The sequence below is a fragment of the Antechinus flavipes genome, chromosome 5, assembly GCF_016432865.1.
Source record: "Antechinus flavipes isolate AdamAnt ecotype Samford, QLD, Australia chromosome 5, AdamAnt_v2, whole genome shotgun sequence".
Taxonomy (NCBI): Eukaryota; Metazoa; Chordata; class Mammalia; order Dasyuromorphia; family Dasyuridae; genus Antechinus; species Antechinus flavipes.
In genome coordinates this window covers 292,866,332-292,891,678 of record NC_067402.1, presented here as the reverse complement: position 1 = coordinate 292,891,678, position 25,347 = coordinate 292,866,332, and the positions used below count along the sequence as shown (strand labels likewise).

The following is a 25,347-nucleotide window of genomic DNA, read 5'->3' as shown; positions in this document are numbered from 1 at the left end:
TCAGCTTGTTCTGCAGGATTCGGGGGAGGGGGGGAGAGAATGAAGGAAATGGGGGAAGAAGCATGTCAGGAGCTCTAGGCTGCGGGGGAGAGACTTCCCAAATGTGAGAGAACTGTGCCAGAGAGGTAGCATTCCTCACTGCCCCCCAGAGGACCCCCAAAGTGACCAGCCCAGGGTCCCTCCCTACTCCCCAAAGTGACCAGCACAGGGTCCCTCCTACTCCCCAAAATGACCAGCGCAGGGTCCCTCCTACTCCCCAAAGTGACCAGCCCAGGGTCCCTCCCTACTCTCCAAGGGCTCCCCAAAGTGACCAGCGCAGGGACCCTCCCTACTCCCCAAAGTGACCAGCCCAGGGTCCCTCCCTATTCCCCAAGGGCTCCCCAAAGTGACCAGGCCAGGGTCCCTCCCTATTCCCCAAAGTGACCAGCCCAGGGTCCCTCCCTATTCCCCAAAGTGACCAGCGCAGGGACCCTCCCTACTCCCCAAGGGTTCCCCCAAAAATGACCAACCCAGGCTTGGGGAGTTTGACCCCGGTTCTGGAGCAGCTGCTGGTGGACTTTATATTCTGTGCCTGCCCCTGATCCCCGCTTCTTCACTGTCTGTCCCCGCCCCCATCTCTCACTTTCCCTGCTTCCTTGGCTGCCCGGGCCATGATTCCTGAGAGGATCCGGAGCCTTGTCTGGGAGGGGCGCCTGTGTCGGAACCCGGGGAGTGGGGAGGGGGAGACTCCCCCTCGGAGCATCCCTAACTCCTCTAGGACTGGAGGCTGGGAGCCCCTGCCGGGGAGGGGGGAGGGGGAGACTCCCCCAGGAGCATCCCTAACTCCTGCAGGACTGGAGGCCGGGAGCCCCTGCCGGGGAGTGGAGGCCCTAAGCGGGGAGGTCTCCCAGGCTGCTCGGGCCGCCCCCCACGCCGGCTCCTCCGGCCGCCCCCACGGTTAGACGCTGCTGCTCTCCTGAGCCTCAGGCTGCCCCGTGCGCCAATGGGAGAGAGCCGATCTTCCCTCGGCCGGTCCCCTTGCAGCGCCGGGGCAGCGGCCGGCAGCACGCGGAGCAGGACCCCGGCCCTTTGCTGCCACGTTCCTGCCCTTCCCCAGCGGGTCCTCCCCTCCCCCTCCCGTGGGGGTCCCTAAGGCCCCCGCCTGGGGGCGCTGCAGGAGCCGCCGTTTCGGCAGCGGAGGGGGTGAGGGGCCCCAGCAGAGTGGGGGGCCGCGGGCCACCTGGCGGCGCGGAAAGAGCAGCGAGGGGCGGAGGAGGGAGCGCTCTGGGGGCGGAGACTGTTACTGGCTGCAGGACCCTGAGCAAGTCTCGTCCCTTTTGACCTGCCTCAACTGTTGCAAAAAGGATTCCGAACTGCGCTCGTAGGGGGCCGGCGTGGAGGAGGGGCTTACCCTATCCCCGCCCTCCTCCAGACTGCCTCCAGGAGCTCCTCCTCCCCAAACTCCCCGGCTTTACTTTCCCTCCTCCTCCTCCTCCCCTTCCTCCTCCTCTTTCCCTTCCCCCTCACCCTCCCTCTCCTCTCCTCCCCTTTCCTTCCCCTTCCCTCTGCCGCCGAACCCCGCCCCTTCGCGAGGCCGGACGGCGTCGACACGCATGCTCTCAGGCACCGGGTGGCGCGCTACCCCCTGGGAGTTGTAGTCCCCTCTCCGAGGTCCAGGGCGGCCGCGGGGGGAAGGACAGGAGGCCGGGACTCCTCTTCCCAGCGTGCCCTGCGGTCCCGCGCTCCCCCCTGCTCCCTCCCGTGCGACGGACAGGAGCGAGCAAGCTAGCGAGCGACCGAGGTGAGGGAGCTGCCGGGTGGCGGAGCCCGACCGGGTCCGAGTCTCGGGGGAGGGGGCGGTGCAGGTGCAGGTGCTGTCCGAGCAGCGCGCGGGGGTGCTGTCTCTTAGAAGCTCTCGGGGCCGGACGGCCAGCCTTCCTTGCGGCTTTCTCGCTAGGGCTGGGGGAGCTCCCTGGAGCCTCGTGGGGGAGGGGGCGAGTTGGGGCGGCCCCTCTACCACAAACCCCCCACGTGCCGTGCTCCGGGTCGCGTCCCGCCGGAGAGGGTTTCCCCCTGTCCCCCCGGGCCGGGCCGAGACCAGGCCGAGACCCGGCCTCCCCTCCCCCCAGCTCCTCCCCCTTCCCCCCCACTTAGTTCCCCCTTTCCTCCTCCCCCTTCCGCTCCTCCTCCCCCCTCCCCCACTTCCTTCTCCTTCTCATCCTCCCCCAGTCCCTTCTCCCCTCTCCCCTCACTTCCTCGTTCCCTCCCGCGCCCTGCAGGTCAGCCCCTCCTGCTGCCCTCACCCCAGAACCCGGCTCGCTGCTGAGGGTCCGGACGAGAAGCCCCCGACCCAGGTAGGAGCCCGGAGAGCCCCCAGCAGCCGGAAAGGAGAGGCCTCGGACCCTGCCTGGCGGGGGGAGCGGGCAGGTCAGCCGCGAGGAGGAGGGTGGTGGCCAGCATGCAGCAGGCACCCCCTAAATGCTGCTCCTTGGCCTCCCCCCTGCTGATCTCCTCCGTTTCCCCGCGCTGAACCTCTCCGGGCCTTTCCACGTGCCCCAAGGTTGACCCCAGCGCCCGGCATACACTAGACACTTAATAAGTGCGCCCTGGACACGAGGCCCCCTCCCGGGCTGGAGGCTGCGGCGTGCTGAGGTGGCGCTGGCCAAGGCCTGAGTTCTGGGGGTGCCCCCGGCCGCTCGGTGTGCTCCTCCTCCCCTTGGCCGTCTCTGGGGGACGCCTGGCCACGGGGGACGGGCCCCGGAGTCAGAGGAGCCCTCCGGGACCACCCTGTTCTCTCCCCAACCCCCCCATTCCAGCAGCAGACTCTGAACAGGCCTGGAGAACCAAGGTCTGGGTCTGGCCTCGGGCACACGGGCTCGGTGCCTTCCCTGACACGGACCGATGCCCCGGGTTCTGGGCCAGGCCGTGGGGGCAGCCCCGTTAGAGTTGAAAGACCCAGAAGGAGCCCCAACCTCGGACCCCCGTGGGCACCCCGTGCCGGATTATCCGGGGGAGGCTGGCGGGCCAGAGCCAGCGGGGGCCTGGGTTGCTTCTTGGGAAAGGCCTTTCAGAGGGGGAGCTCATGGAGCCCAGCCTCCTCCCCTGGCAGAGGGAACCGGGGGCAGGGTGGGAAGCCAGCACCCGAGCAGCGGCCCCGGCCCTGCTGCTTTCTGCCCGGGGGTGGATGGCAGGCTGCCAAAGGGACAGGCCAGGCTAGAGAGCACAAGGGGAGAAGGGAAACTGAGGCTGCCGGGCTCTGGCCTGCACCTCTGAGGAACCCATTTTACAGATGAGGGCATGGAGGTCTAGGGAAGTGGGCTTCTCTAGGCCGGTATGAGAGCTGGCTTGGAAGCTGGCCCCATGGCCAGGATGGCTTCCGCTCCGTCTTCCCATCTTCGCGAGGAAGGTCTGAGGACCAAGGGGGGGAGTGGCCACGAGTTCCCCTTCTTGGGGTCTGGGAGAATCGTCCCTAAAGCTGCGTCTCCTGAAGCCTTTGCCCGTGGCGGTGGTCTTGCTTGGACTGCAGGACGGGGGGCGAGGGTCTGGGCGCAGTGAGGCAGCAGCTCGGGCTGGTGTGGCCGCCGCAGGCGGGCGCAGCCCAGCAGGTTTAAAAGGGGAGTTGGTGCTGTGCGTTTTGCCATAGAGTCCCGGGGAGCCTCTGGGGATGGGGAGACCCAGCCTGGGTTAGCATGGGAGCAGAGCTAGAAGGAGACACCCCTAGGAGCGGCCTGAGCTCTGAGAAGAACCGGTCCGGGGAGCGGGGGAGGGCCTGCCTTAGTCCGGGCCTCCCGGGCAGGCTCTGGGGGCTTCTCGCCTTACTTGGCGCCCAGAGGGACTGCTGGGCTTGGGACAACCACAAGTGAGAGGAAGGTGAACACCTGGGTCCTGGGAGGGGTGGGAGGAGACTGCGAGCACGGGGAGCTTTGGGACACGTACGTGTGTCTCATTTGTGGGAGGCCAGCCAGGCTGCGGGGAGTCTGACGGGTCCCTCCCCCCCTCGTTAAAGATTTTAATCTGTTTGGGTGTGTTGGCAGCAAACCGCCTTCAATCTCTGCTTGGAAGCAGCAGCTGTTGGTTACTTTCTGTCAAAAAACAGGGACTGAAAACATGCTTTCAGGCTGATCCTCTGCCAGCGGGCCCTGGCAGCCCTTCCTGGATGCCTCGTGTGCCAGCCGGGGAGGGGAGGGGGCCTCTTGCTGCAGCCGGGGTTGGGTGTTAGAGAGCAGGCGGCACGTTTGAGTGTCATTGACTCGGGGATCCCCCTCGTCCCACAGACTGGGTGAGGGAGGCGTAGGAAGAGTCCAGCTCCCCCAGAGCCCCATAAACGGTCATTGAGTACTGTCTACAGAGCCCTTCTTGCAGTTCAGCTAAGACCAAAGCCTGTGCCTTTGGGGCTCCTGGCCTGGGAGCAGAAGGTCCCAATGCAAGTAACTGAATGTTCCAGAGCACCAGGATCTGGAGGGCCTGGGAGCGCTCCCTGGAACAAGCCGCTTTGGTCCTTAAAAGATGGGTAGGAATTCAACAGGAAAGGGAGCAAATAGTGTTGGGTAAAGACCCAGAGGTTGCAGAACACAGAAGGTCACGGGTGGGCCGCAGGAGCCAGGGTCGGCTGCAAGCGTCCTCTCTGTGTTAAAGCATTGACTCACCCTGGTCTTTTTGGGGAAACGCAGAAGGCTTTGATTTAGTTGGGCTGCTATTGACCCACCGATCCGAGAGGTTGTGGTGGGCCGAAAGCCTTGAAATAAATAGAGCCGGGCCGATGAGGAGCGTCTGCCCAGGACCTTGAAAAAGCCACTATCTTGCTGAGTCACCTTGAGCAAGGGACAGCCCTCTGTGGGCCTCAGCTTTCTCAATTTGTAAATTGACCAAGTTAGGCCAGATAGACTGTAAGGTCCCTTTTAAAATTAGATTTGCTAATTGATTTTTCCTGCTAGGATCCTTGATGGATACATAACCTATCTTCCCGCCTCTTCCCCCCCCCCCCTTCTTTCTCCTCTTTCCTCCTCCCCTCTTTCTCTGCCCTTTTCTTTGTCTGTCCTTTCTCTGTGTCCTCAAGCAGCCACCCAAAACTCTCTTGCCCAGATCATGACTTTCAGTTGAATGGATAGCAAGTTTAGCGTAGAATTTAAAAGGATGAGGAGAATTGGCTGGATTACTTTGAGGCAAGTTGAAAGCTCCCTTATTGGCCTGTTTTTATAATGCCAACATTTTGTTCCTCTTGGATGTACCTGAGACTTGGACAGGACAATCTGAAGAATCACAAATGACCATCCCATGGGTATCAGTGTGGGTGAGAGTAGGCTTTCAGTCCAGAACCAAAGTGGCACGTCACAGAACAAGAATGGAAGGTGTCACAAGGAACTGTGTGCCAGGGTGAACGAATCGGTCACTTGGTGTGGGCAACTAAGGGGCTCGTGGGGGGGGGGGGCTGTCTAACACATGCAGGGAGGACCTGGACAAGAACCACGCAGGTGGGCCAGCAAGGGGGCAGATCCCTAGATTGCTGTCTGCATCATTATTGGATGGAACTCCAAATGAGGAAGTTGAATGGATCTAGATCCATTGAAGCAAAATGATAGTTTTTATGAAATTTTTAAATAATTTTTTTTTAATGTTTTAATCAAGATTCTTCAAAATGTCAACATCAAAGATTTATTTTGCAGAAACATGCCTTATCCTGATAAGAAATAAAAACATTTTTCTGCTCTTGACTGTGGCCAAAAGAACTGTTGTTGGTGAGGCAACAAAACCCCCTAAATGACAATATTCAACGCCAAAACAAACAGTGGTGATGAGTGACTGACTGTTGAAACATAAGATGAATTTCATTGAAACTTGAATGTAATGAGTAATTAGGCAGAATCAAGTGTTTTCTGAAATCTGTTTGAATGATTTGCTCGTGCCCAACACTGAGTTTTTATTCCTTTGATACATGTCAAAGAAAGAACATGGTGGTTGTTCCTAAAAGGCAGCCTTTCTCTTAGACCTCTGCTAGAGATTTGTACGGATTAAATTGGGCTTTTCTTTCTTGGTGTTCTTACTGTTGTCGGTGTTTACTCGCAATAGCAAGGTTGGGTTTGTCCCGTGCCAAGGACCTGGTGGTCTGATAGAAATAGTCACAAGACAGGGTCACCAGTGGCTCCCAGTTTGGAAAACTTGTGACTCAGAGAGAGGTTTGTTCTGAGGATCAGAGGCTGTGATCAGAGGCAGCGTACAGAGCTCTCTGCAAACTATAAGCCCCTGTATACGTGTGAGCTGTCCTTAGTAGTGTTTTTCTAAACGCGAAAGAGAGAAGGGAGTCTGGGGTGGGTAGCCCCAGGCCTCTGGCCTTAATTTTGGACCGAGGGTCTCTGTCCTGTCCAGAAAAGTCTTCTGGCAGCAAGGAGGATGGAGTGAGACTTCCATCACAAGGTTTTGGGTTAGGGGAATAGCCAGGAGCCAGAGCTGCCTCCCCAAATGTCTTAAGAGTGGTTAGTGCCTTTTCCTCATTCCTGACCCAGGGCTGGAGTGAGGAGAGGGAATGGGGAGTGGTTAAGAAAAACCCCCTAGCGCTGTCTGGCTGCCTCGTTTCCTCCCAACTCTTGTGTGCTTCATCATCCGGGAGGCACGGCAAGGACCCCCGTCTAACTCCCGTCCCAGCCACATGGGGCCTTTCCATGGCCCTGCAGGGCACTTCAGTCTTGACCTTTCGCTCTGGGTTCCCTTGGCATCTGGCAAAGTGAAACCTTCAAAAGATCAATGTCCTGTACTTCAAGGGTGCTCGGATCATGGCTCCCCGGGCACCGTTACCGGTGACTGCCAGTCTGACTGCAGTCAGAATCCTGCTCTGAGGCTTTGGGAGGGGGATGTACTGGGTAAAGTCCTGCCACTGAGTAAAGTATCTCTATGTCTTCTCACAGGCCAGCCTCCACCAGAGACCCAAGCCAGCTCCCTCGGGATGCAGGAGGAACAGCCCCAGGAAGTAAGTTTGTGTCTGCCGTGAGGAAGCTCCCTTATGAGCACATCTGCTCCTGGGCAGGTGCCCGTGACTCTTGGGGCCACCGTGAGCGAGCGCTTGCCCGCATGCAGCGTCCTACCTTCGGAGCCCTCTCCCAGCCAGGCTGGAGCACTTGAAGGGGGCAGTGGTGGGAAGCAGTCAGGGAGAACTTGTGGGAATGGGATTGTGAAGGGCCTTATTGATGAGCTCGGGAGCCAGCAGGAGCAGAACCGTGAGAGCCTGATGTCGGGAAGATCATTTAAGTGGTTGTACCCGAGAAAGGCTAGGAACAGGCAGAACTCAGGCAGTCACAGAAGCCCGGGCTGGAGGCAATGAAGGCCCCCCCCAGGGTGCTGGCGAGAGGAGAGAAAGGGGGTGCAAACGAGAAAAGGACGAGTGGCTACTGGTTTGGGGGGCGAGAAAGGGGAAAACAAAAATGGAGGTTTCTGTTCTTAATAACAGGGAAAATGGGTTTAGAGGAATGCTTGGCCTAGGCTGACAGGGTCTTTGGGACAAAGGAGCAGGAGTGGATGCCAGACCACAGGGGTACAGGGTGGCTCACCTGGTGGAGCCAAAGACATAAACATCTGTTGAACAAAGTTTGAGACTTGACCAAAAGGTGGATCAGAACCAGTGAGAAGACCTCGTGTCTGAGCAGAAGGAGAGCAGGGGGTGGTGTCTAGCCCTGGCTTGAGCATCAGGGTGCCCGCAGAGCTGGCCAGCTGGTGCCTCCTCGCTGTATGGGTTGTCCCATGTCCAGAGATGGGTCCTTTATAAGAGGTGAGGGGATCAGGAGACCTACCTTCTCAAAACCCAAAATATCTTTTTCGTTTTTGGCCAAGACGTTTTGGTATTTGGGAATGAGCATCTTCTGACTCCTAAGGTAGACACGGCTGACGGAGGAAGATCCCCAGAGATAATAGTGGAAGAGGGGTCCAGCCACCCCCTCCTGCATTCTCTGTGCTTGGCTACTGGCCAGCACTGAGCCCAGGAGAGCCTGCCATTGAGCACTGGAGGCAAGCGTGGGCTGCCCCTCTGGGATGATCCTCTGTCCATCCTCCAGGCGTCGGGTCTGTCTGGGCTGGGGCGGCCTTATAGCGTCTGCGTAGATGGGGCTGCCCAGAGAGTGAGGGCACGTGGGACGGTGCTTTACTTATGCACAAGTAGTGTGTGTAAAGGGAGCCCGAATCCCCGCCCGCCTTGTTAATGCCTGGCCTCGAGCAGGCACAAAGCTGTTACCTTTGCAGACCAGCCAGGGGACAAGGGCAGAGGCCTGTTTGCTGGGCTTGCCTTAATCCTCGCGGCTTCTCCTGAAACATCCCGTTGTTTTGTTCTGCAGGCTGCGGAGGAGCCGGCCCCTTCGGCGGCGGCCTCGGAATGTGACCCTGGGGTGCTCTCCAGCGACTCCCAGAATCTCTGTAAGTTGGTCCAGGGGAAACTTCATTGACTCTTCCTAGTGGTAGGAGGCCAGTATCAATGATGCTCTAGTCCCAGGAGAAGAACACAAGTTGTCCCAAAGTTAGCCAGCCCCTGTGCCGAAGGGAAATGGTTGTGGGGAATCAGTCTTCTCTTGCCAGAATTTGTCCATCCAAGGAGCTTGGGGGGCAGGTCACTGACCATTTCCCTCCAATTGAGCCTTGGGGAGAGGGCTTCAGTGGAATAGGAAGCAGCCCCCTCGCTCCCCCCAAGGCTTTGTAGCCAAAGGCTTGTGCCTTCCAGTTTTGTAAGATGCCCTGACTTCCCCTCCCAGGGCTGTGCTGACGCACTCACTGCTGCAGGCACTCGTCTCCATTTGCCTTTAGATAGAGATCAGGTTGCAAACCCAATGTGGATTTTGTTTTGAGATGGAGACCGGAGGAAAGGCAGGGTGGATGATGAAGCCGGAAGGGTCTCGATGACTCTGCTGTGTCCTGCCCCCGGGCCTCTTAGTACAAGCTGCTTCTTGCAAGGATACAAGCAGTGGCTCGAGCTTTTTCTTCCTTTTTCACTCTCCGGAGGCCTGGGGCTGCCCTTTTCACTGTGTTCTTGCTCTCTGAGACAAAGCTAGGGAAAATCCCGGGGGGCTTCCTGCCCCGATAGAAGGTGTCCTTCCTGTGGGATTGCTGGGCTGTTACATTCGAGGGGGCTCCCGTGGGCAGGCTAATGGTCACCTCCTGACTGGTGCGACAGTGAGAAACAGTTGTGGATGTGTGAGCTTTGATGCTGTTGACCAGATGACAGGGTGATGGGACGTCTCAGGGATGTCCTGTGGTCCCAAAAGGGCATTTGAATTGGGGGGCTTGAGGATTGCGTCCCAGGAAGCCCGGCTCTGCCTGCCCACCAGACGCTGAGAAGCAGAAGCCTGTCCTTGTCTCTAGAAGTCCGGGGTGAACTTGTGGGCTCACTGGGCCTGGGGGGGAGAAAGGGGTCTCTAGCCTCACAGTGGCCTGCCTGACCCCGCGGGCACGCACCCTGGGTCCGTGCAGGCACGTGGACCGTCGCAGCAGCTCGTCATTTTGCTTCGTTTGCAGCTGATGTGGATGCTTTTAAGATCCTTCTGGAGATGAAAATGAAGAAGAGACAAAAGCAGCCCAGTCTTCCAGGTACTGTCACAGAATTGGTCACAGAAGAAGGAAGTAAGGTGTACGTGGTTGGCACGGCCCACTTCAGTGATGACAGCAAGCGGGACGTAGTGAAGGTACATTGGGGGTGTCGTAGGTGGGGGAGCCGCGTGAGGGAGGCTCCGACGGGCCTCAAGACCCCAGGGAGTCCCCGACGCAGGGTTCTGACCGACTCGCGTCCTGTGTGTGCTCAGCACAGCGCCGGACGGCAGGGCACCTCTCCCCCCCAGCTGCCCTCCGTCCACCCAGGCTTAGTAAGGACAGAATCCCTGGGAATCCTTTCAGCCGGAGTCGTCTTCGGTCACACGTTAGTTAATGATAATTCTTCTGGGATTCGTTGAGAAGGAAGCCGGGACGCTAGGCTTATCTCCGCTCCCTTCGGCCTGCTGCTGAGGAGAAGAGAAAAAGAAAAGGAAGGGATGTCCACGCTGTTTTCCTCCGAACGTATTATTTCCCTCTTCCTTTCCCTCCCTGCCGTCCCCCTCTCCCCCCACAGTTAGCAGGATCAGAAAGCATATGGGAGGGATCCTCCCATGAATTCCCAAAGAACGCTGCCTTTAGGAAGGGTTTCAGGTGGGGAATGAGGGAAAGGGGTGAGGGAAACGGGAGACATTAGAACCTGGGAGAAGGCTGGCCGGGGGGGCTTAGGGCAGTAAGGTTATGCTGAGGATGCAGGTTTCGGAAACCGTCCGCTTCTTCTGTTACCGCCCCGTCGGATAGAAGAGGGGGCAGGGGCAGGCAGCCTTAGCCCCGAGCCTGGCGGGACAGCTTCCAGGGTGTGCCCCTCACAAACGCGGGCCCTCGCTGAGCCAGAGCCCCCTTCTCCACAGAGGACAGGCCCGGGGACTCTCAGCCAGCAGGGACCCTCCCCCTCGCGAATGCCCAGGGCTGGGTCTCTTGTGCTCTTTGCCCTCCGGGTCCTGTGGAAACGGAGGCCGGGGCTGGGAAGCCTGCCCAGGTGGGGCCTGGGTGCTGGTGCCCTCTGCTGGTCTGAAGCGTCAGTGCAGGCAGCCCGCTCCCGTAGAGCTCCCACAGAGGGCTGGTGGCGGAGAGGGAGACAGCCACGGGCTGGGAGGGGCCCCCCCCCCTCCTGCGCTTGGTGCCCCAGGGATGTCATCAAGGCCCAGCGGGGGGCTCAGTGCCTGGCGATTGGGCGTCTGCTGGTGCTCGGACCCAAACCTGGGGCAGCGTCCAGGGGTGCAGCCGTCAGACTGCCCTCAATCCATCCCCCTTGGGAGCTCGCCGGCCCGCGGCCTGGCCAACCTCTAGGCCCTCCGTGTCTCCCCAGAAGTAGCCGTGGGGTCAGACCGTATCTTCCCTCAGAGAGCCCCAACACGAAGGGCAAGGTCAGGAAGAAGCCTGGAAAGGTGAACAAATAAAAAACAGAGAGAATCCCACCATAAAAAAGCTATTTGAGTTGAAAATGTTTTTATAAATGACCGATGAGTGCTAGAGGGACAGAGCTGGAAAAGAAATGAAGAGAAAGGTCTGGAAGAAATAATGGGAAAGGAAATTTCCAGCGCGGCACAAGATCAAAGCCTCCCCCAAGAAAGCCATTCTCTGGAAATCGGGGCGCACAGCTAGAAGCCTGGCTCCACGAGCCAGCAGAGATGCTGGGGCATTCAGCCTCCTGACTCGTTGCAGACTTACTGAGATCCCACCTTGGGAGACCCTTGGGGGGAGGCCCATTGAGTGACTGCCCTTTATTCCTCTCCCGACAGACCATCCAGGAGGTGCAGCCTGATGTGGTGGTGGTGGAGCTCTGCCAGTACAGGGTGTCCATGCTGAAGATGGACGAGAAGACGCTGCTGAAGGAGGCTAAGGAGATCAACCTCGAAAAGCTCCAGCAAGCTGTCAAGCAGGTACGAGCCCCTCCCCTGTCCTGGAGCTCTGCGCCGTGCCTGGAGGCTGGAACCGGGGCCTGCAGGCTCTGAGGGTCTGGCAGAGCACTGGGGGGACGCAGAAAGGCCCCCGGTTTTCAGGTATGGCTGTGGTGCCTCGTCCTTCCTGCCCTTGTCACCGGTCACATCCATTTCCCACATTGAATCATGGGACAGGGCTGAGGTGACAGACACCGATCACCAGTCTCTCTGTCTTGACGAGAGGGTGTCGGACCCCCAGCACGTGCCCCTCAGTTCTGTGCTTCATAACTTGGGCAGAACCAGACTGCTCCTCAGGACCCCGTTTGCCTTCCTTGGGTCCCCACCGTCCAGCACTCGTTGCGGATTGCCAAGAGCGGCTTAGCCGTCTCGTGGGGCTCCCCGAGGGCCGCTTGCCTTCCCGTGGTGACGAGGCTGTCCAGGCCAGAGAGCATCTTCCCTGGCATCCTCGGGGTCCCCGTGCCCTCTGCCTGCCCGCTTGCCTCTCCCGCTGGCCTTCCTTGTGCCTTTCTCCCCCGTGCATCTCGGGCAAGCTTCCCCTCAGGCAGGCTGCCTCTGCTCGTCTCCTGGGCTGCCGGGCCCAGGTTTGGGGAGAGGGCAGTGGGTGTTCTTGGTCCGGCCCCGGACGGAGAGGGGTGCACGTCCTTGCCTTCTCCCTTCTTTGGGGCCGGGCTCGGTTTGAGTTTTGCTTTGTTGTTCCTCCAAGGTGTCGCGTCTGTTGTAGCGAACGTGTATAGAGTGCCTTCTGTATGCTGGCCCTGTCCCGAGAGCTTTACAACCACCACCCGAGAGGGAGCGCGATTACCCTGGCCCCTTTTGTAGTTGAGGAATCAGCCGAGCCCCTTGTCCAGGACCACCCCTAGACCGGTCTGCAGCCAGATTGAATTTGGCTCTTCCTGCCTCCAGGCCGGCCGTCAGGTCGTGTGTCGCCGTCCCCGGCCCTGGCCTCCTTCACGGTTGCCACTTCTCACCCTGTAGAAGTGTTGCGTGTCCCCTGGGCCACGGCCTCGCTGAGCTGTTCCCCCTTGCCCCACCGTGTGCATCTGTTTTGTTCCAACTCTTAACCGAGACTAAAAACGAAGCCGCGAATTTGTCGCTGTGGCCTGGGCTTCCTTCCCCCTCCGCCGGGGGGCTTTCCAGAATGCTGGGGCCAGGCCCCCGCCCGCCCTGCTCCCCAGCTCTCCCAGGATCACTTCCCATCTTGCCGGGCTGAGGCGAAGCCCGAGATCTGCCAGGATCAGTGGGAGTCTCGGCTACTGCCGCTCTCCAGTCGCCTGCACCAGCTTCTGCTTCGTCCACATTGTTAAAACCTGAGTTGCGTGCCGCGGTCCGGGCGGCGCCTTGGTCCTGCTTGTCCCACCGCCATCTGCCGGTGACTCCTGAGAGCAGGAGCATTTCCTAAGGCTTTTGGGCAGCCTTCCATTCAGACCCAGGATGAAAGGGCTGAGGACCCATCCGGGATCGTCCCCTCCCGCCCCCTGCCCAACCTGGCTGCTGCCCAAATTCCCTCCTCCCCTGCCCCCCAGTCAAGCTTTAGAGGCCCATTTGTAGGACAAGGAGTGAGAAGGAAGTGCCCTTGTGGAGGCAGGCCTGGGTTTTCACGTGACCCTCGGGCACAGAAATGCACGTTAGCTTTTGTCCGGGACCAGCTGGTATTTCTGCAGAAGTTTGCGTCCCTCCTCTGGATTGGCTCGGTCACCCTGGAGCCCGTGGGGCCCTTTTGAAATGCTGCTCCTCAGCCTTTATCTCCCTGGTGGCCACACGAGTGCCTGAAGCACGCCACGGCTCTCCTCCTGGATGCCCGGGGCCCGGGCGGTTTCTTAGCTCGTGGGGACATCTCGGGTTCCAGCAGGGAGCGGCTGTTGGGCGCTGGAGCTGTCGTCATGAGATAAAGAAGTTGTTGATGGGCCCACCGTTGCTAGAAGAGGGAGGTGAACAGTCAGTGCCCCGTGGTCTGCCTGGGGTCAGGGAGCGAGGTAACATGCCCTGAAAGGGAGCCGGAGAAGCCACTTGGCAGAGTCACCAAAAGGCCGTGGGGAAGTTCTTCCGCGGTCCCGGTGCGGTCAGGGCCCGAACAGTGACTCAGCCACTACTCGGAGGCCTTTGCAGAGGGAGCCCACCACCAGGCCCGTCGCCTGGGGAGAGCACACATCATCCCCACACTTGGCATCCGGAAGAGATTGCAGGGTTTGCTTCTGCTTCTGCCCTTGGGCCAAACCAAACAAGCCTAATCCTTCCTCCTCCTCCTCCTAACTTGAGATGCTTGAAGACAGGATGTCCTCTGGTGCGGACCTCAGGCCCTTCATCGCTTTCCTGGTCACCTTCCTCTGGCCTCTCCAGCTTATCATTGTCCTCCTGAAACCCTTGTGCCTGGATCTGGGCCCAGGACTCCAAGGCAGAGGCTGACGGGGCTCTCCCCTCCCTGGCCTGGAAGCCCTGGCCCTCTCCACCCAGCTCACGGTGGCGCTGATACCTCTTGGCAGACTCAGATGGCTTGGCTGTGGCCCGTCCCTCGGTCTCTTTGAGATGCTTCTGAGAGTTCTGCATCTGGGACTTGGGAGACGAGATCCCTCGTGTTGGCAGCTTTGAGGTTCGACCTGCCGAGGATCCTTTGTCTCTCGTCTCTCCCAGCTTTTTATCGTCACAGATTGGATGAGCTTGCCTTCTGCGCCTTGATCCACATCCTTTGTAAAAGCGTTGGTTGGAGACCCCTGGTTGCTACAGGAACCCAGCCATCCCACCTGCTGTGGCTCTGCCGGGGCGACCGTGTGACCCACGGCTCTCCACTTCTCCGCGAGAGCAGCGGAAGGAGACGCTCAGCCAAGAGGCACCTCAGGGATCCCATCGGAAATGGCCGGGAAGTGAAGCCAGCCCCTGCCCTCACAGCCAGGCTGGCTTTTTCCTGGGCCTTTTAGGCCTGAGATTTCATTTGAAGGAGCCTCTTTTCCCACCCATGTCGTCAGGCCTTCCTGGGGGGGCCGCGCTGAGCAGCTGGCTCCCCTCTGTGGCTTGTTGGTCCCCACCCTCGTACTGAGACAGACCCACCCGCCAAGGCTGCTCCGGGGAGCCTCTCCCCTCGGCAGCTCCTTCTTTCCCCGCAGAGTGGGAGGTGAGCAGCATGATGGCACCTCTGCAGAAGGGGGTCCGGGCTCAGCGAGAGCATGAGGAGCCCTGGCGTGAGCTGCGCAGCTTAGGTCTTTCAGCAGAAGGGCTGCCAGCATGGAAGAAGGGCGTCAACAAGTGTTTGGGGTTAGTCATCCTAGACACGGCTGACTCTGTGACCCGTCTGGGGCTTTCTTGGCAGAGGGTGAAGTGACCGCCCAGGACAAAGCTGCTAGGAAATGTCTGAGGCCAGAGTTATCTCAGGTGACTCTTCCTGAGCCAAGTCCACGCTCTAGCCGCTGAACCGCCCAGCTGCTCCCTAAGTGATCTTGAGGCAAGATTGAGGTGTGAGTTTTGGCTCTTAAAACCCATGAGCCTGGAGACCACCCTTCATCACCTCCCATCTGTGAAATGAAAAAGGATCCTTGCAGCTCCTTTGTCCTACAGACTGTGGCAAGTCTTCAAGGATGAGCTGAAAGGAAGGTGGAGAGAACCGTGAGATGCCCGCCTTGGACCACAAACATTTATTAAATGCCTACTGCGCGCCAGGCCCTGGAGTTACAAATACAAAGAAGGAGAGGCCCATACCCATAAAGAAGATATGGGGCTCAAGGAAGAGCCAGTGTGGAAGGTGATGCTTGAACTGTGTCTTGAAGGAGAGAGCCGCACGTAGCAGGTGGCCTTGGAGAGCTGCCCAAGGACTCCCAGGATGACTCCACTGGGCCTTGGCCACTGTGCCCATCACCAGGCCCATAGCTGAAGCTTTTTGAACCTTTGGTGGCCCATGATCTCCCCTGTAGGATGTGAGGAGATGGGCAAGGTGCCATGAGAGCCCAGGGCAGGAACCCTCTGGCTGATCTCTTGGGTCCCAGACCTAGTTGGAGTCACTGCCCATGATGTTCCTGGCACCGGGCCCTGTGAATGAGGCCTCCAGCATCCTGGTGGAGCTGCCAGGTCTCTGTCACCCCATGTTTAATCAGGCCTGCCCCTTAAGCCCAGGCTCAGCCCCATGGGGATTAGTTGTGCCCTTGGCCACCCCATCGGATGTGTGCTTTGCAAAATGTCACTGAAGCATTTTGTGGAAGGCTGCCCTGCATCCTTTGCAGGGGTGTGATCACCTGAAGTGCCTCTGCCCTCCCCTTCTCACCCTTCCCGGCAGGAATTGCCCTCTTAGGCCTACGAGAACCCCCGGTCAGGGAGATTGGCCCATCCTGTGACTAGCAGGTCTGGCGGCTCCAGTGGCCCCACAGCCCAGGGATGGTCTGCCAGACAGTGTCTGCTGCTGCTCCTCCTCGTTCTGGTCCTGACAGACACAGATATTTCCATAAATAAAGAGGAGAGACTATCATGTAAAATGGAGTCCAGCTTGTTTCCTTTTTAAAAGCATGGGACCACTTCTGCACTTGGCTTCCAAGCCATGCTGTTTGGTACCCTCTGACCTTCTCTTCTGGGCTTCTCTTTTTTAATGTCTCATTGACATATGTTTCATTTTCCCTCTCATCACAGAGTCTTCCCCTCTGCTCTTCCCTCCCCCCAAAAAAGTTTTCAGATCCTTCTTTGTCATCAGTAAGTGTATTCATTCAAGTACTCAGATCCTTCTGGCTCAGTCTGCACCTCAGGAGCTGCGTTCTCGGAGAAGGTGGGAGGCTCTGAGGCTGCCTTGGGCACCGGGCAGGTCAAAGGTTTCGAGCATTTATCTCGTAGCTGTCTCCAAGTTTGCTTCTTTCCCTCTGCATCAACTTCAGACAAGATGTCCCAGCATTCTCAGAAACCACTCTGATCATTCCTTAGACCCCCCCTGGTCTTTCATCATGTTCGTGGGCCGTAGTCTATCCGGTAGCCCCCCCACTGATGGGACACCATCTTCTTTTCCAGTTCTTTGTTAGAACTAAAAGGTGCTACTAGTGTTTTTGGTGCACGTGGGTATAACATTGTCCTCTTTGTCGCATCTCCGTAGGGAATAAGCCTCACAGAGGCACCTCTATGATAGAAACTTCAGCAGCCTAGGCCATCAGCCCAGATTGCCTTCCAGAATGGCTGGACCAATTCACAGCGGCAGCAGCAGTGCCCTCAGCGTGCCCTCCCTCGGTTGGCATTTTCCTTTCTTGGCTAGCTGTGCCAGCCTGCTTGGTGTGTGTGTGGCTGCTGGAACGTCAGCATTGCTTGGATGTGCAGTTGTGGTTGTTGATAACTTGGATTTTTCCTTTCAAAACTTGTATCTTTTGACCTTTTATTTCTTGGAGAATGGCTCTTGTTATCTATTTATTTAAATGCATCCCCTAGATAACTTGAATATTAGCCCTCTACTGCAAATGGTTCTTTACTCTCCTGGTTGACTGTTTGCCTTCTAATTTTAACTATCTTGTTTTTGTTTGTGCAAAAGCCTTTCAGTTTTAGGTGATCAGAACTGTCTGTTTTATTTTCTGTGCTTTTCTTTGGTCAAGATCTCTCTTCCTCTCTGTCTGTCTGTCTCTGTTTCTGTCTCTGTCTGTCTCTGTTTCTGTCTCTGTCTCTTGTCTCTATCTTTCCCTCTCTCCCTCCCTCCCTCCCTTCATTGTTGTGTGGCACTTATGTCTGTCATTAACAAGCTCCTTTTCCCCTAGGGTGCCTTTCAGTCCCATTCTTTTCCTTTGCTAGTACTCAGCAGAAACTGGCTCCTTGTAGAAGACCATGAATCCTAGGTTCCTCTCTCCTAGGCTGGGTGCCCTTGCCCTCAGGAGAAGGAGGGACGTCATGCCCCTTCCTGACGCTCCATCAGCCTCCGGGCCTGACCCACAGCCTCCTTCCCCATCTTGATCCCTCCTCTAATGCTTAGGTACTTCACCTAGGCAGACAGCCTAGCCTCCCAGCCCGTCGGCCGCCATAGTGTCTATATCTCGCTCCTGTCCTTGCTTTCAGAGCCCTCTGCTACCTTGTCTCCCTCTCTGTCCCATCCTCTCCTCCCAGTGCGTCCCCTCTGCCCTTGCAGTCCTGAAGCTGGAATCAGCGCAGACAGCCGGGGACCATTCTCACCTTTGCAATAATTGGCCTCTTGTCTCTTCCGGGGGGTGGGGATGGGGGTACTGCCCAGCCCCATTGTCTGGCCCAATCTCATGTGGGCCTCCTGACTCCATGTTTGTGATCTCTCTTTATTTAGTCAGCCATGCTGCCCATCATCCAAGGCTCCCCTCCTTTCTGGATGAAGTAGGGAACCAACCATCTGCCAGGGGTCCCCTTTTCCCAGAGGTCCCTGGGCACAGGGGCTCTGTGAGGCTGCAGAGAGGCCCTCCTGTGGGGAATTCCCTTCCAAATAGCTTTGAGCACCCGCACCCACTGACCACTCAAAGACAGTCAACAAGGCCAGTGGGCCTCGGGTCCCATTCTCTGACCCCGTCAGCTCCCGCCACCAGAAGGCTGAGCGTCAGACCTTTGCAGGCATCCACGTCCTCCCCATCCGAAGCCCCTGGCCTGCTCTTGTGCCCCTCTCGGTCTCTTCTGCCTTTGGTGCCATCACCTCGTCCCTGGGCCCTGTGCTGGGGATGCCCTGCCCTCGGGTTCTGTCGGGCGCCATGTGCACACGTAAGGAGATGCCCGCCATCTGGGATCTCGGCTGTGGCTGCTGCCCCAAACCCTCCTTGAGCCGAAGGACTCGAGGGAAGGAACGGAAGCCAAGGCTGGGGACCCTCGGGCCGCCTCCAGCAGCTTGGGGTGGGGACTTGCCGCAGGAGCCAGGGCAGCCACGCCGCAAGTGCCCCGAGGGACCTCCGTGTTTTCCGGGGCAGCAAATGGTCTGTATTTAATTTTGAAGCAAACTTGTCATCTTCCCCCTGAGTCAATATTTGAGGGCCTGGGCACACCGCGATGACGTCGCCGTCCTTGGCCCGGCACTCCTGTCATTATTCCCAGCATCCCTCCCTGGGCTTTGGGGAGCGTGTGGCCCCTCTGTCCCTGACTGTCCCCCAAAGGCCCCCACACCTCATGGCTGTGACATGGATGGGGGCATCCATACTTTTACTCTCCCCCAAAAACTGTCCCTAGCCTCCCGGCTTCTTCCTTTCACCTCCCTGTCTGGTTCTCAGAGAGCCCCTTGGAGAGCCAGGGCTGAGCGTAGGGACCCCCATGTCTCCGAGAGCCTGTGGCGGACACCTCCCGTCCATCCTTTCCCAGCCTTAGCCATCTAACACCCTGCCTCCCTCTTCCTCTAGAACGGAGTCATGTCGGGCCTGATGCAGATGCTCCTCCTGAAGGTCTCGGCGCATATCACGGAGCAGCTGGGGATGGCCCCGGGGGGCGAGTTCAGAGAGGCTTTCAAAGAGGTAAGGGCAGCCCTGGAGGCCTGGCTGACCCCATCTGTGCCCTGCCCCCAGTCCCTGAAAGCACTGACCCCAGGCAGGGGTCGGCGAGCCAGAGGAGGGGCCATCGAGTCCCTGCCTCGTCCTGGGAGAGCGGTTTCAGGAACCATTTCAGTGAAGCCCACCCTGAGCCCAGCCAGCTCTACCAGCTCCACAAAGCTCAGGTGTCTGGGGCATCGTTCCGCACGTCCATCTCTCCCTCGGTCCCAGAGGATCTACCGTGTCCTGGTTACAGGGGACCTGCCCCCCCCCCCCCCCGTCAGCCCAGAGACCCTCGTGGAGGTCCCTAAGGCCAGACCCACGCAGTGCCCCGGGGGGCTCCAGCCCTGTCTGTGGGTCCATCCAGATAGTCTCCCCTTAGTCTGCCTTGAAGGACTCGGCGTATCCCCAGAGTCCCCTTCACTTGGAGCTCTCGGCTGCCCCTGTGTCTCGGTCCCCAGTCAGCCCCGGGATTGCCGCGCTCGGCCCAGCTCGCGGATGTGTCCTGCTCGGCCCGCGTGGGGCCCCGTGCCCTGCCCCAAATACCTGGCCTTCTCTGTCCCCTCTGGCCCCCCTTCCTTCCCCCCCCCCCCCCCCCCCCGCACTGTTTTGTGGTGAATAGAGCTCTGTGTTTTTGTTGCGAAATAGCTTTTTCTTAAGTGAGATCACAGGAAAGACAGAATATCAGTTCCTTGCGAAATATAGAATTACCCGAGGCTGAGGGAACGTTTGCTTGGTTCCTGAGAGCTGGCACAAGGTGCGTTTCCGCTCCCGGCCGGGCCCCCGAGGCCGTGCGCCCCTCCTGCCTCTCCAGGACTGGCAGGGTGCAGAGCCCTGACCTTTAACCCTCCCCCCCTTCTCTTGCAGGCCAGTAAGGTACCTTTCTGCAAGTTCCACCTCGGGGACAGGCCTATCCCGGTGACCTTCAAGAGAGCCATTGCAGCCCTTTCCTTCTGGCAGAAAGTGAAGCTGGCCTGGGGCCTGTGCTTCCTCTCTGACCCCATCAGGTACGAGTGGCCCAGCCCGCCCCTGCCCGTGCCAAGCGGGAGGGTCCTCATTGCCCAGACAGGCAGCCTCTGGGGCTTCGGGCTCAGAGAGGCTGGCCTGGGGGAGCCAAGCGCCCCACCCCCAACACTCAGGGAATCATGGGATTGCAGGGGGAAGGCCCCGACTCTCCCTGGCCCCGCTCGTTCGGGAACTGACCGGCCCCTTCCCTTGGCGCTGCGGGAGGGGATGCTCGCCGCCCACCTGCGGGGCCTCCTGGCTGAGGCCGAGGCACAAACCCTCCTGGGACGAGGGCCCTGGGAGGCGGCTTCTGTCCCGTCCCCTCTAGGGGCTTGAGAATGTTCAGATGGAGCAGAGGAAGGAAGAAGTAAAAGGAGGCTTGGAGCCTGGTGTTGGTCGTGTCCATCAGTACTTCTGAGGTTGCCCTGTGCACCGGCTCCGGTGCCGCCTCCCCCATGAATACGCGTGGGTGGGAGATTCCCAGTCTCGAGGGGCTGAGCCCTAGAGCCCCACGGGGCACCACGCTTCGGTCAGGGTCCCCAGAGGCAGATGAGACGCCCTCCCGGCAGCCCGGGCCAGGGGCCCTCCTGTGCTGAGGAGCCTTCCTGTGGGGGCTCCGGAGTAAACCCCCCTCCCCCCGGGCTGAGGCTGGACAGCCGGGCCCCCCGACATCCTCCTCTCCTTCTGGGTTTCTCAGCAAGGACGACGTAGAGAAGTGCAAGCAGAAGGACTTGCTGGAGCAAATGATGGCAGAGATGATCGGCGAGTTTCCCGACCTCCACCGGACCATCGTCTCGGAAAGAGACATCTACCTGACGTACATGCTGCGCCAGGCCGCCAAGCGGCTGGAGCTCCCCCGCGCTTCCGAAGGTGAGGGGCTCTCGGGAAGGCGGTCCGGGGGGCTGTGCTTGTGATCCCCTTGTGAGAGGAGGACGCCGGGAGAGGCTCACTGCTTCTCCTTTTGTGCACTTTGACCGGAGCTCCCCGAGGGCAGGCCCCGGCTCTTGCCCCCTTTGTGTCCCCAGTGCTTACGGGGCACGTTGTGGCAGTGGCTTAGTGAACGTTTCTGGGGGGGAGGATGCAGGGGGTGAGGAGGCGCCCCTGAATGTGCCTGGGAATTTGATCCGTGGAGAAAGGATCGGGGTGGAAACGTGCAGTGTCTACTACTACTGTCAGCTAACTGTCGGCGCTGTGCCGGGAGAAATGTGGGCGCCCTCCCTTCCAGCCGGGGGTCCCCCAGGAATCTGCGGAAGGGGCTGGGGGAGGGGTCAGCACTGCAGGGGGGGGACAGCTCCTCGGGCCACTCCCCCCTGACCCCGCCTCTCTCCCGTCCCTCCCGCAGCTGAGCCCAGGAAAAGCATCCCTTCTGTGGTGGTCGGAGTGGTGGGAATGGGCCACGTCCCTGGCATCGAGAAGAACTGGAGCACGGACTTAAACATCCAGGAGATTATGAGGTGAGCGGCCCCTCCCGCTGGAGCTTCCCTTTCCTTCCGCCTGAGTCACCGTGCTGGGTGAGCCCGGGGACCGGCCGCTGACGGGCCGCACGCGTTCTTCGCTGGCTGCTCACTTCCCTGACTTGGGCGTCCCGGCCCTGTGACTCAGGCCGCCGGGCCCTGCTTTCGGGAGGGTTACAGGTGTGACCGGGCACCTAGATTGAGGGCGGGTGCAACTTCCAGCTCCCTCTTGTTACAGAAGAGGAAACAGGAAGATCATACAGGAGGGTCCTCCAGGGGAGGGTCCATTTGACCTGGACCTTGAGGGGCAGACAGCAGGGCAGCTGTTTGTGGAGGGAGACCCAGTCTGAGCAGAGGCGGAGTGCGGAGCAGCTGCGGGGGGCTCGGGCTGAGTGGGGCCGGTGGGGGGGCCGGGGAGTCCCACGGCCCCCTCTGGGCGTGTGCAGGATGGACGGTGTGTGGGAAACCGTGCGTGGGATGAGAGACGGGCAGCTGGGGAAGGCCGCCTGTCTGAACCGGGAAGTCACCTGCCTCTTCCTGCCTTTGTCTTCCAGCGTCCCTCCCCCGTCCATCTCTAGCAAAGTGTCCAGATTTGTCGTGAAAGCTTCCTTCTTTGGATTGATGTGCTACGGCTTCTACCGGGTGGGAAAACGGACGGTCAGCGTACTCCTTTCCATGACAGCCGCGCAGTCGTGTCTCCAGAGGCTGGCTGAGATCAGACCTCAGAAATAAGGCGACGGCGGCAGACGAAGCCGGGCGGGCAGCAACCAAAAATCTGAATGGGTGCTAACAGCCACACACAGGCGGGGGCCCGCGGGGGCCGGGCAGGGCTGGGGGGCGGGGGACGGGGCCGGGCCCGGGGCCTACGTCCGCCCCTAGCCGCGGCCCGACGTCGCCGAGCGCCGGTGGTGCCCGTGGCCGCGTTCGGGCAACCTCGAGAGGGCGTCTTCTGGCTTGGGTTCCTTCCCCCCGAGGGTCTCTGGTGGTGGGTTCCTGCCGAGTGGCGCAGGGACAGCTGTGGACCGTGTTGGTATCATGATACCATTGTTAGTTCTTGGTGCCAAGCACCTATAGGATAAGACAATTGAACGATCATCTTGTTATGGGGAGAATTTTATATCAATCATCAGCGTCTGTGTGTGTGTTGGGGGGCGGGGGTGGGGTGCCGTTTTCAGAGCTCCTGGCTTCTCAGACAGACCTGTCAGCTGCGGCAGACCTGACTCCGTCCCGTGTGCCCATCCGTGCCCCCCCTCATGGACCCCCCTCCGCAGTTGCCTTCAGTCCTGGCCCCACAGCTCCTCGTCCCCCACGGCCCGGCGGCCCAGGCCATCGCAGGGCCCCCTTTCGTGTTTACAGAGGCCGGCCGGGGATGCATCAGGGAGGCTGCCAACCAGCTGCTTTTCCTAAGTCCTTGCCGCTCCAGGCCTTCCCCAGACACAGCTTCTCCCTGTGAGCTTTAACAAAAATGGCCTTTCTAGACTAGTCAATCAGACAAGGTTGGTTTTTGGCTCGGGAGGGGTGCCCTGGCCCGGTCGGGGACCAACTTCTCAATCGTTAGAGTCCTGGGCCTTGGACTCCTCCAAGAAGCCTCGCGTCGGCTGCTCGGCTGCCTTGCTCTGCCCTCTGCCCTCTGCCCCTGCATGCCCGTCTGGGATCCTCTCCTTTCTAGATCATGGTCGAAACGCAAGAAGTCCATGTCCCCACTTGGTTCAGATGAGATCACTTTTGACAGCCCAGAGCTGAAGGCTACAGCCGGTACCCCTGGCACCTCTCTCTGGGCCGGCCGGTACCCCTGGCACCTCTCTCTGGGCTGGCTGGTACCTGGACACCTCTCTGGGCTGGCCGGAGCCCCTGGTACCCTTGGCACCGTCTTTGGGCCAGCTGGTACCCCTGACACCTTCTCTGGCCCGGCTGGTACCCCTGGCACCTCTCTGGGCTGGGCCACCCTCGCCCAACCATCTGGGTGAGGCAGGGAGACTGCTCCATCTCAATCACTGACCTTGGGAGGACTCAGAGACAGTCATCTCTTGCTGTTAGGAACCACCGAGTTAAGCCCCCCAGCCTGCCAGGGGGGCACGCCTTCGGCCAGCCCCTTCTGGTGCCGGCTGCTGAGGAGCTTAGGTGGGGGCCTTGGCCTTCCCCCACTTTGGGGGCCCAGCTAGGAGGCCTGGGCTTGGCTTTGCCTTTTTGGGGACTTTTTGGTTCTGGCTTTTTTTTTTTTCTTTTTTTTAAAAGATATTTCTAGCTTGTATAGTTCGGTGCATTCTGCTTTAAAAAAAATCTGATAAAACCTCTGCTCAGGTAATTTTAAATTAAAAACTAATTAAATGTCAGACAAGCCTTAAGCTGGGTTGTCTCCGAGCCTGTGGCCTGGGAATGTGAGGGGGTGGGCCCCAGCAGGAACCGGAAGGAGAAAGTTCTGGCAGCCAAGTGCCATCAGGCAGGGGCTTCTCGGTTGGCTTAGGAGCTGGTTGGCTGGGGCCTTTGCAGCCTGCCCCCCATATTTCTTTCCCCCTCCATCCGTCCTTGTTTGACATCCTGCAGAGCCGTAGCGTATCGGAGGCACAGAGGGCTCCCTCCTGTTCCTGCCTCCCCCGGTTCTCCGGGATGAGAGAAAGTGTTGTAAGCCCCCTCCCCAGCCTCTGCTCCTGTGCCCGGCAGTCAGAACCAGGGCCCGGCTCCACCTGCGGCGTGGGGGCCCGGAGCCCTCCGGGGCAAGACCCCAGCTGGGACACTTGTACCTCTCAGCTGGTGCCCCTCGGCCCGCCCAGGACTTGGTGCGGAGGAGGCGGAAGGGAGACGCTTTGTGTGAGCCCAGCCCCCGGGCCCAGAGGAGACTGTGCTGAATGGCGCCCGTGCTGCTCCGGGGGGGGCCGGGGAAGCACCGAGGGTGTGCCGGGGACTGTGCTAAAGCAATGCGGAAATGGTCGCTGCCCCCATGGAGCCTCCCTCCCCTGTGCCAGCCCCGGCTGCCCACCCGCCCTCATCACTTGTGTAGAGCAGCCTGCTTTTATGACAGTTTACAAAATGTATGGAGATGAATTCATGTCTTTTCAATGCAACGGGCCAGAATCTGGCTGTGACCCACTTTCCTGACTCAGTGTTAAACCAAATCGGATGAAATGTAACCAGCTGGAGAATGTTTTCCCCAAGTGTCACGGAAGACTGGGCCGGCTGGTGGGCAGTGCCCGCCGGTGCTCCGAGGCGCAGCCCCCCTCAGAGGCCAAGCGCCTCGGTTTCTTAAGTGCCAGGCTGTAGTGCAGGCTACAGTTCTCTCAATCATGTCCTTCATGTAATTCAGAGATTTGTGGTTTCCTTGTGAAATGAAAATAAACTTTAATTTTAGAAGATGGCGCTTCGTTGGCTTTATTTGAACGGGATTCCCAAAGTGGAGCTATCGGGGGGATGGGAAGGGGAAGAGCCCCTGACCTCGGGACAGTCTGAGCACCAGGGGGCCGGGGAGGGGGCCGGGGAATAATCGAGAACTCTTGTGTCCTGCAGGAGTCGGCGGGCCGGGAGCTGGGCCGGGTTTTAGATGGATGGAGAGGACAGAGGGCTGTTCAGGTAGGTGAGAACAGGGGGTCCTCTCCAGGTGGGAGGGTCGGGGTGGGGGATCCCGGAAAGGACAGGCCCAGTGTAGCTAAGGTGACGAGGAGGGAGCCCCGTCTGCTGTAGTCCCAGCACTCGCCCAGTGCAGTTAAGAAAGGACTGACCTCGGCCGCTTGCCTCCGACTTGTGCCCTCCTCCATTCACCTGACCCTTCACCTCTGACCTCCTGGCCGCCCCATGTTCCCCCCGGCATCTTCCAGGGCAGAGTGGCTGGGCTGCTACTTAGGGATGTTCAGAGGGGCCCCGCCTCTGGGGCCGCTGGGCCCTTCTCTGGGCTCACCCCGAGAAGCTGAAGCCCCCGCAGCAGCTCTCGGCAGGGGCCTGGGGGGCGGGCGCGGGGGCTCAGGCGTCCCCCCCTGGTGGCCGTCCTGCCGCTGGCCTGGAGGGACTGGCTGCATCCAAGGGACGCCCTGGCAGTTACGGGGCAGGCTC

General features: G+C 59.6%; 1 protein-coding gene across 2 annotated transcripts; it reads left to right on the top strand.

The window, feature by feature from the left end:
• The first annotated feature begins 1,666 nt into the window (after positions 1 to 1,666).
• Positions 1,667 to 24,654, top strand: TRABD (TraB domain containing). Of its 2 annotated transcripts, none has more exons than XM_051962615.1 (10): positions 1,667 to 1,780; positions 6,879 to 6,940; positions 8,295 to 8,373; positions 9,466 to 9,632; positions 11,277 to 11,417; positions 18,722 to 18,832; positions 19,715 to 19,854; positions 20,550 to 20,722; positions 21,195 to 21,306; positions 21,861 to 24,654. In XM_051962615.1, the coding sequence occupies exons 2-10, from the start codon at positions 6,917 to 6,919 to the stop codon at positions 22,036 to 22,038; spliced, it is 1,125 nt and encodes a 374-aa protein (XP_051818575.1). In that variant the 5' UTR covers positions 1,667 to 1,780; positions 6,879 to 6,916; the 3' UTR covers positions 22,039 to 24,654. The 2 variants fall into 2 exon arrangements, with proteins under 2 accessions (XP_051818575.1, XP_051818576.1); XM_051962616.1 differs by lacking the exon at positions 1,667 to 1,780 and adding an exon at positions 2,146 to 2,333.
• Positions 24,655 to 25,347: the final 693 nt, after the last annotated feature.

Bases quoted from the DNA above. Each gene is read 5' to 3' on its own strand.
- TRABD (XM_051962615.1), top strand. From the start codon at position 6,917: ATGCAGGAGGAACAGCCCCAGGAA. The intron at 9,633-11,276 runs GTACATTGGGGG...CTCTCCCGACAG, and splicing joins GCAAGCGGGACGTAGTGAAG to ACCATCCAGGAGGTGCAGCC. The intron at 18,833-19,714 runs GTAAGGGCAGCC...CTTCTCTTGCAG, and splicing joins TCAGAGAGGCTTTCAAAGAG to GCCAGTAAGGTACCTTTCTG.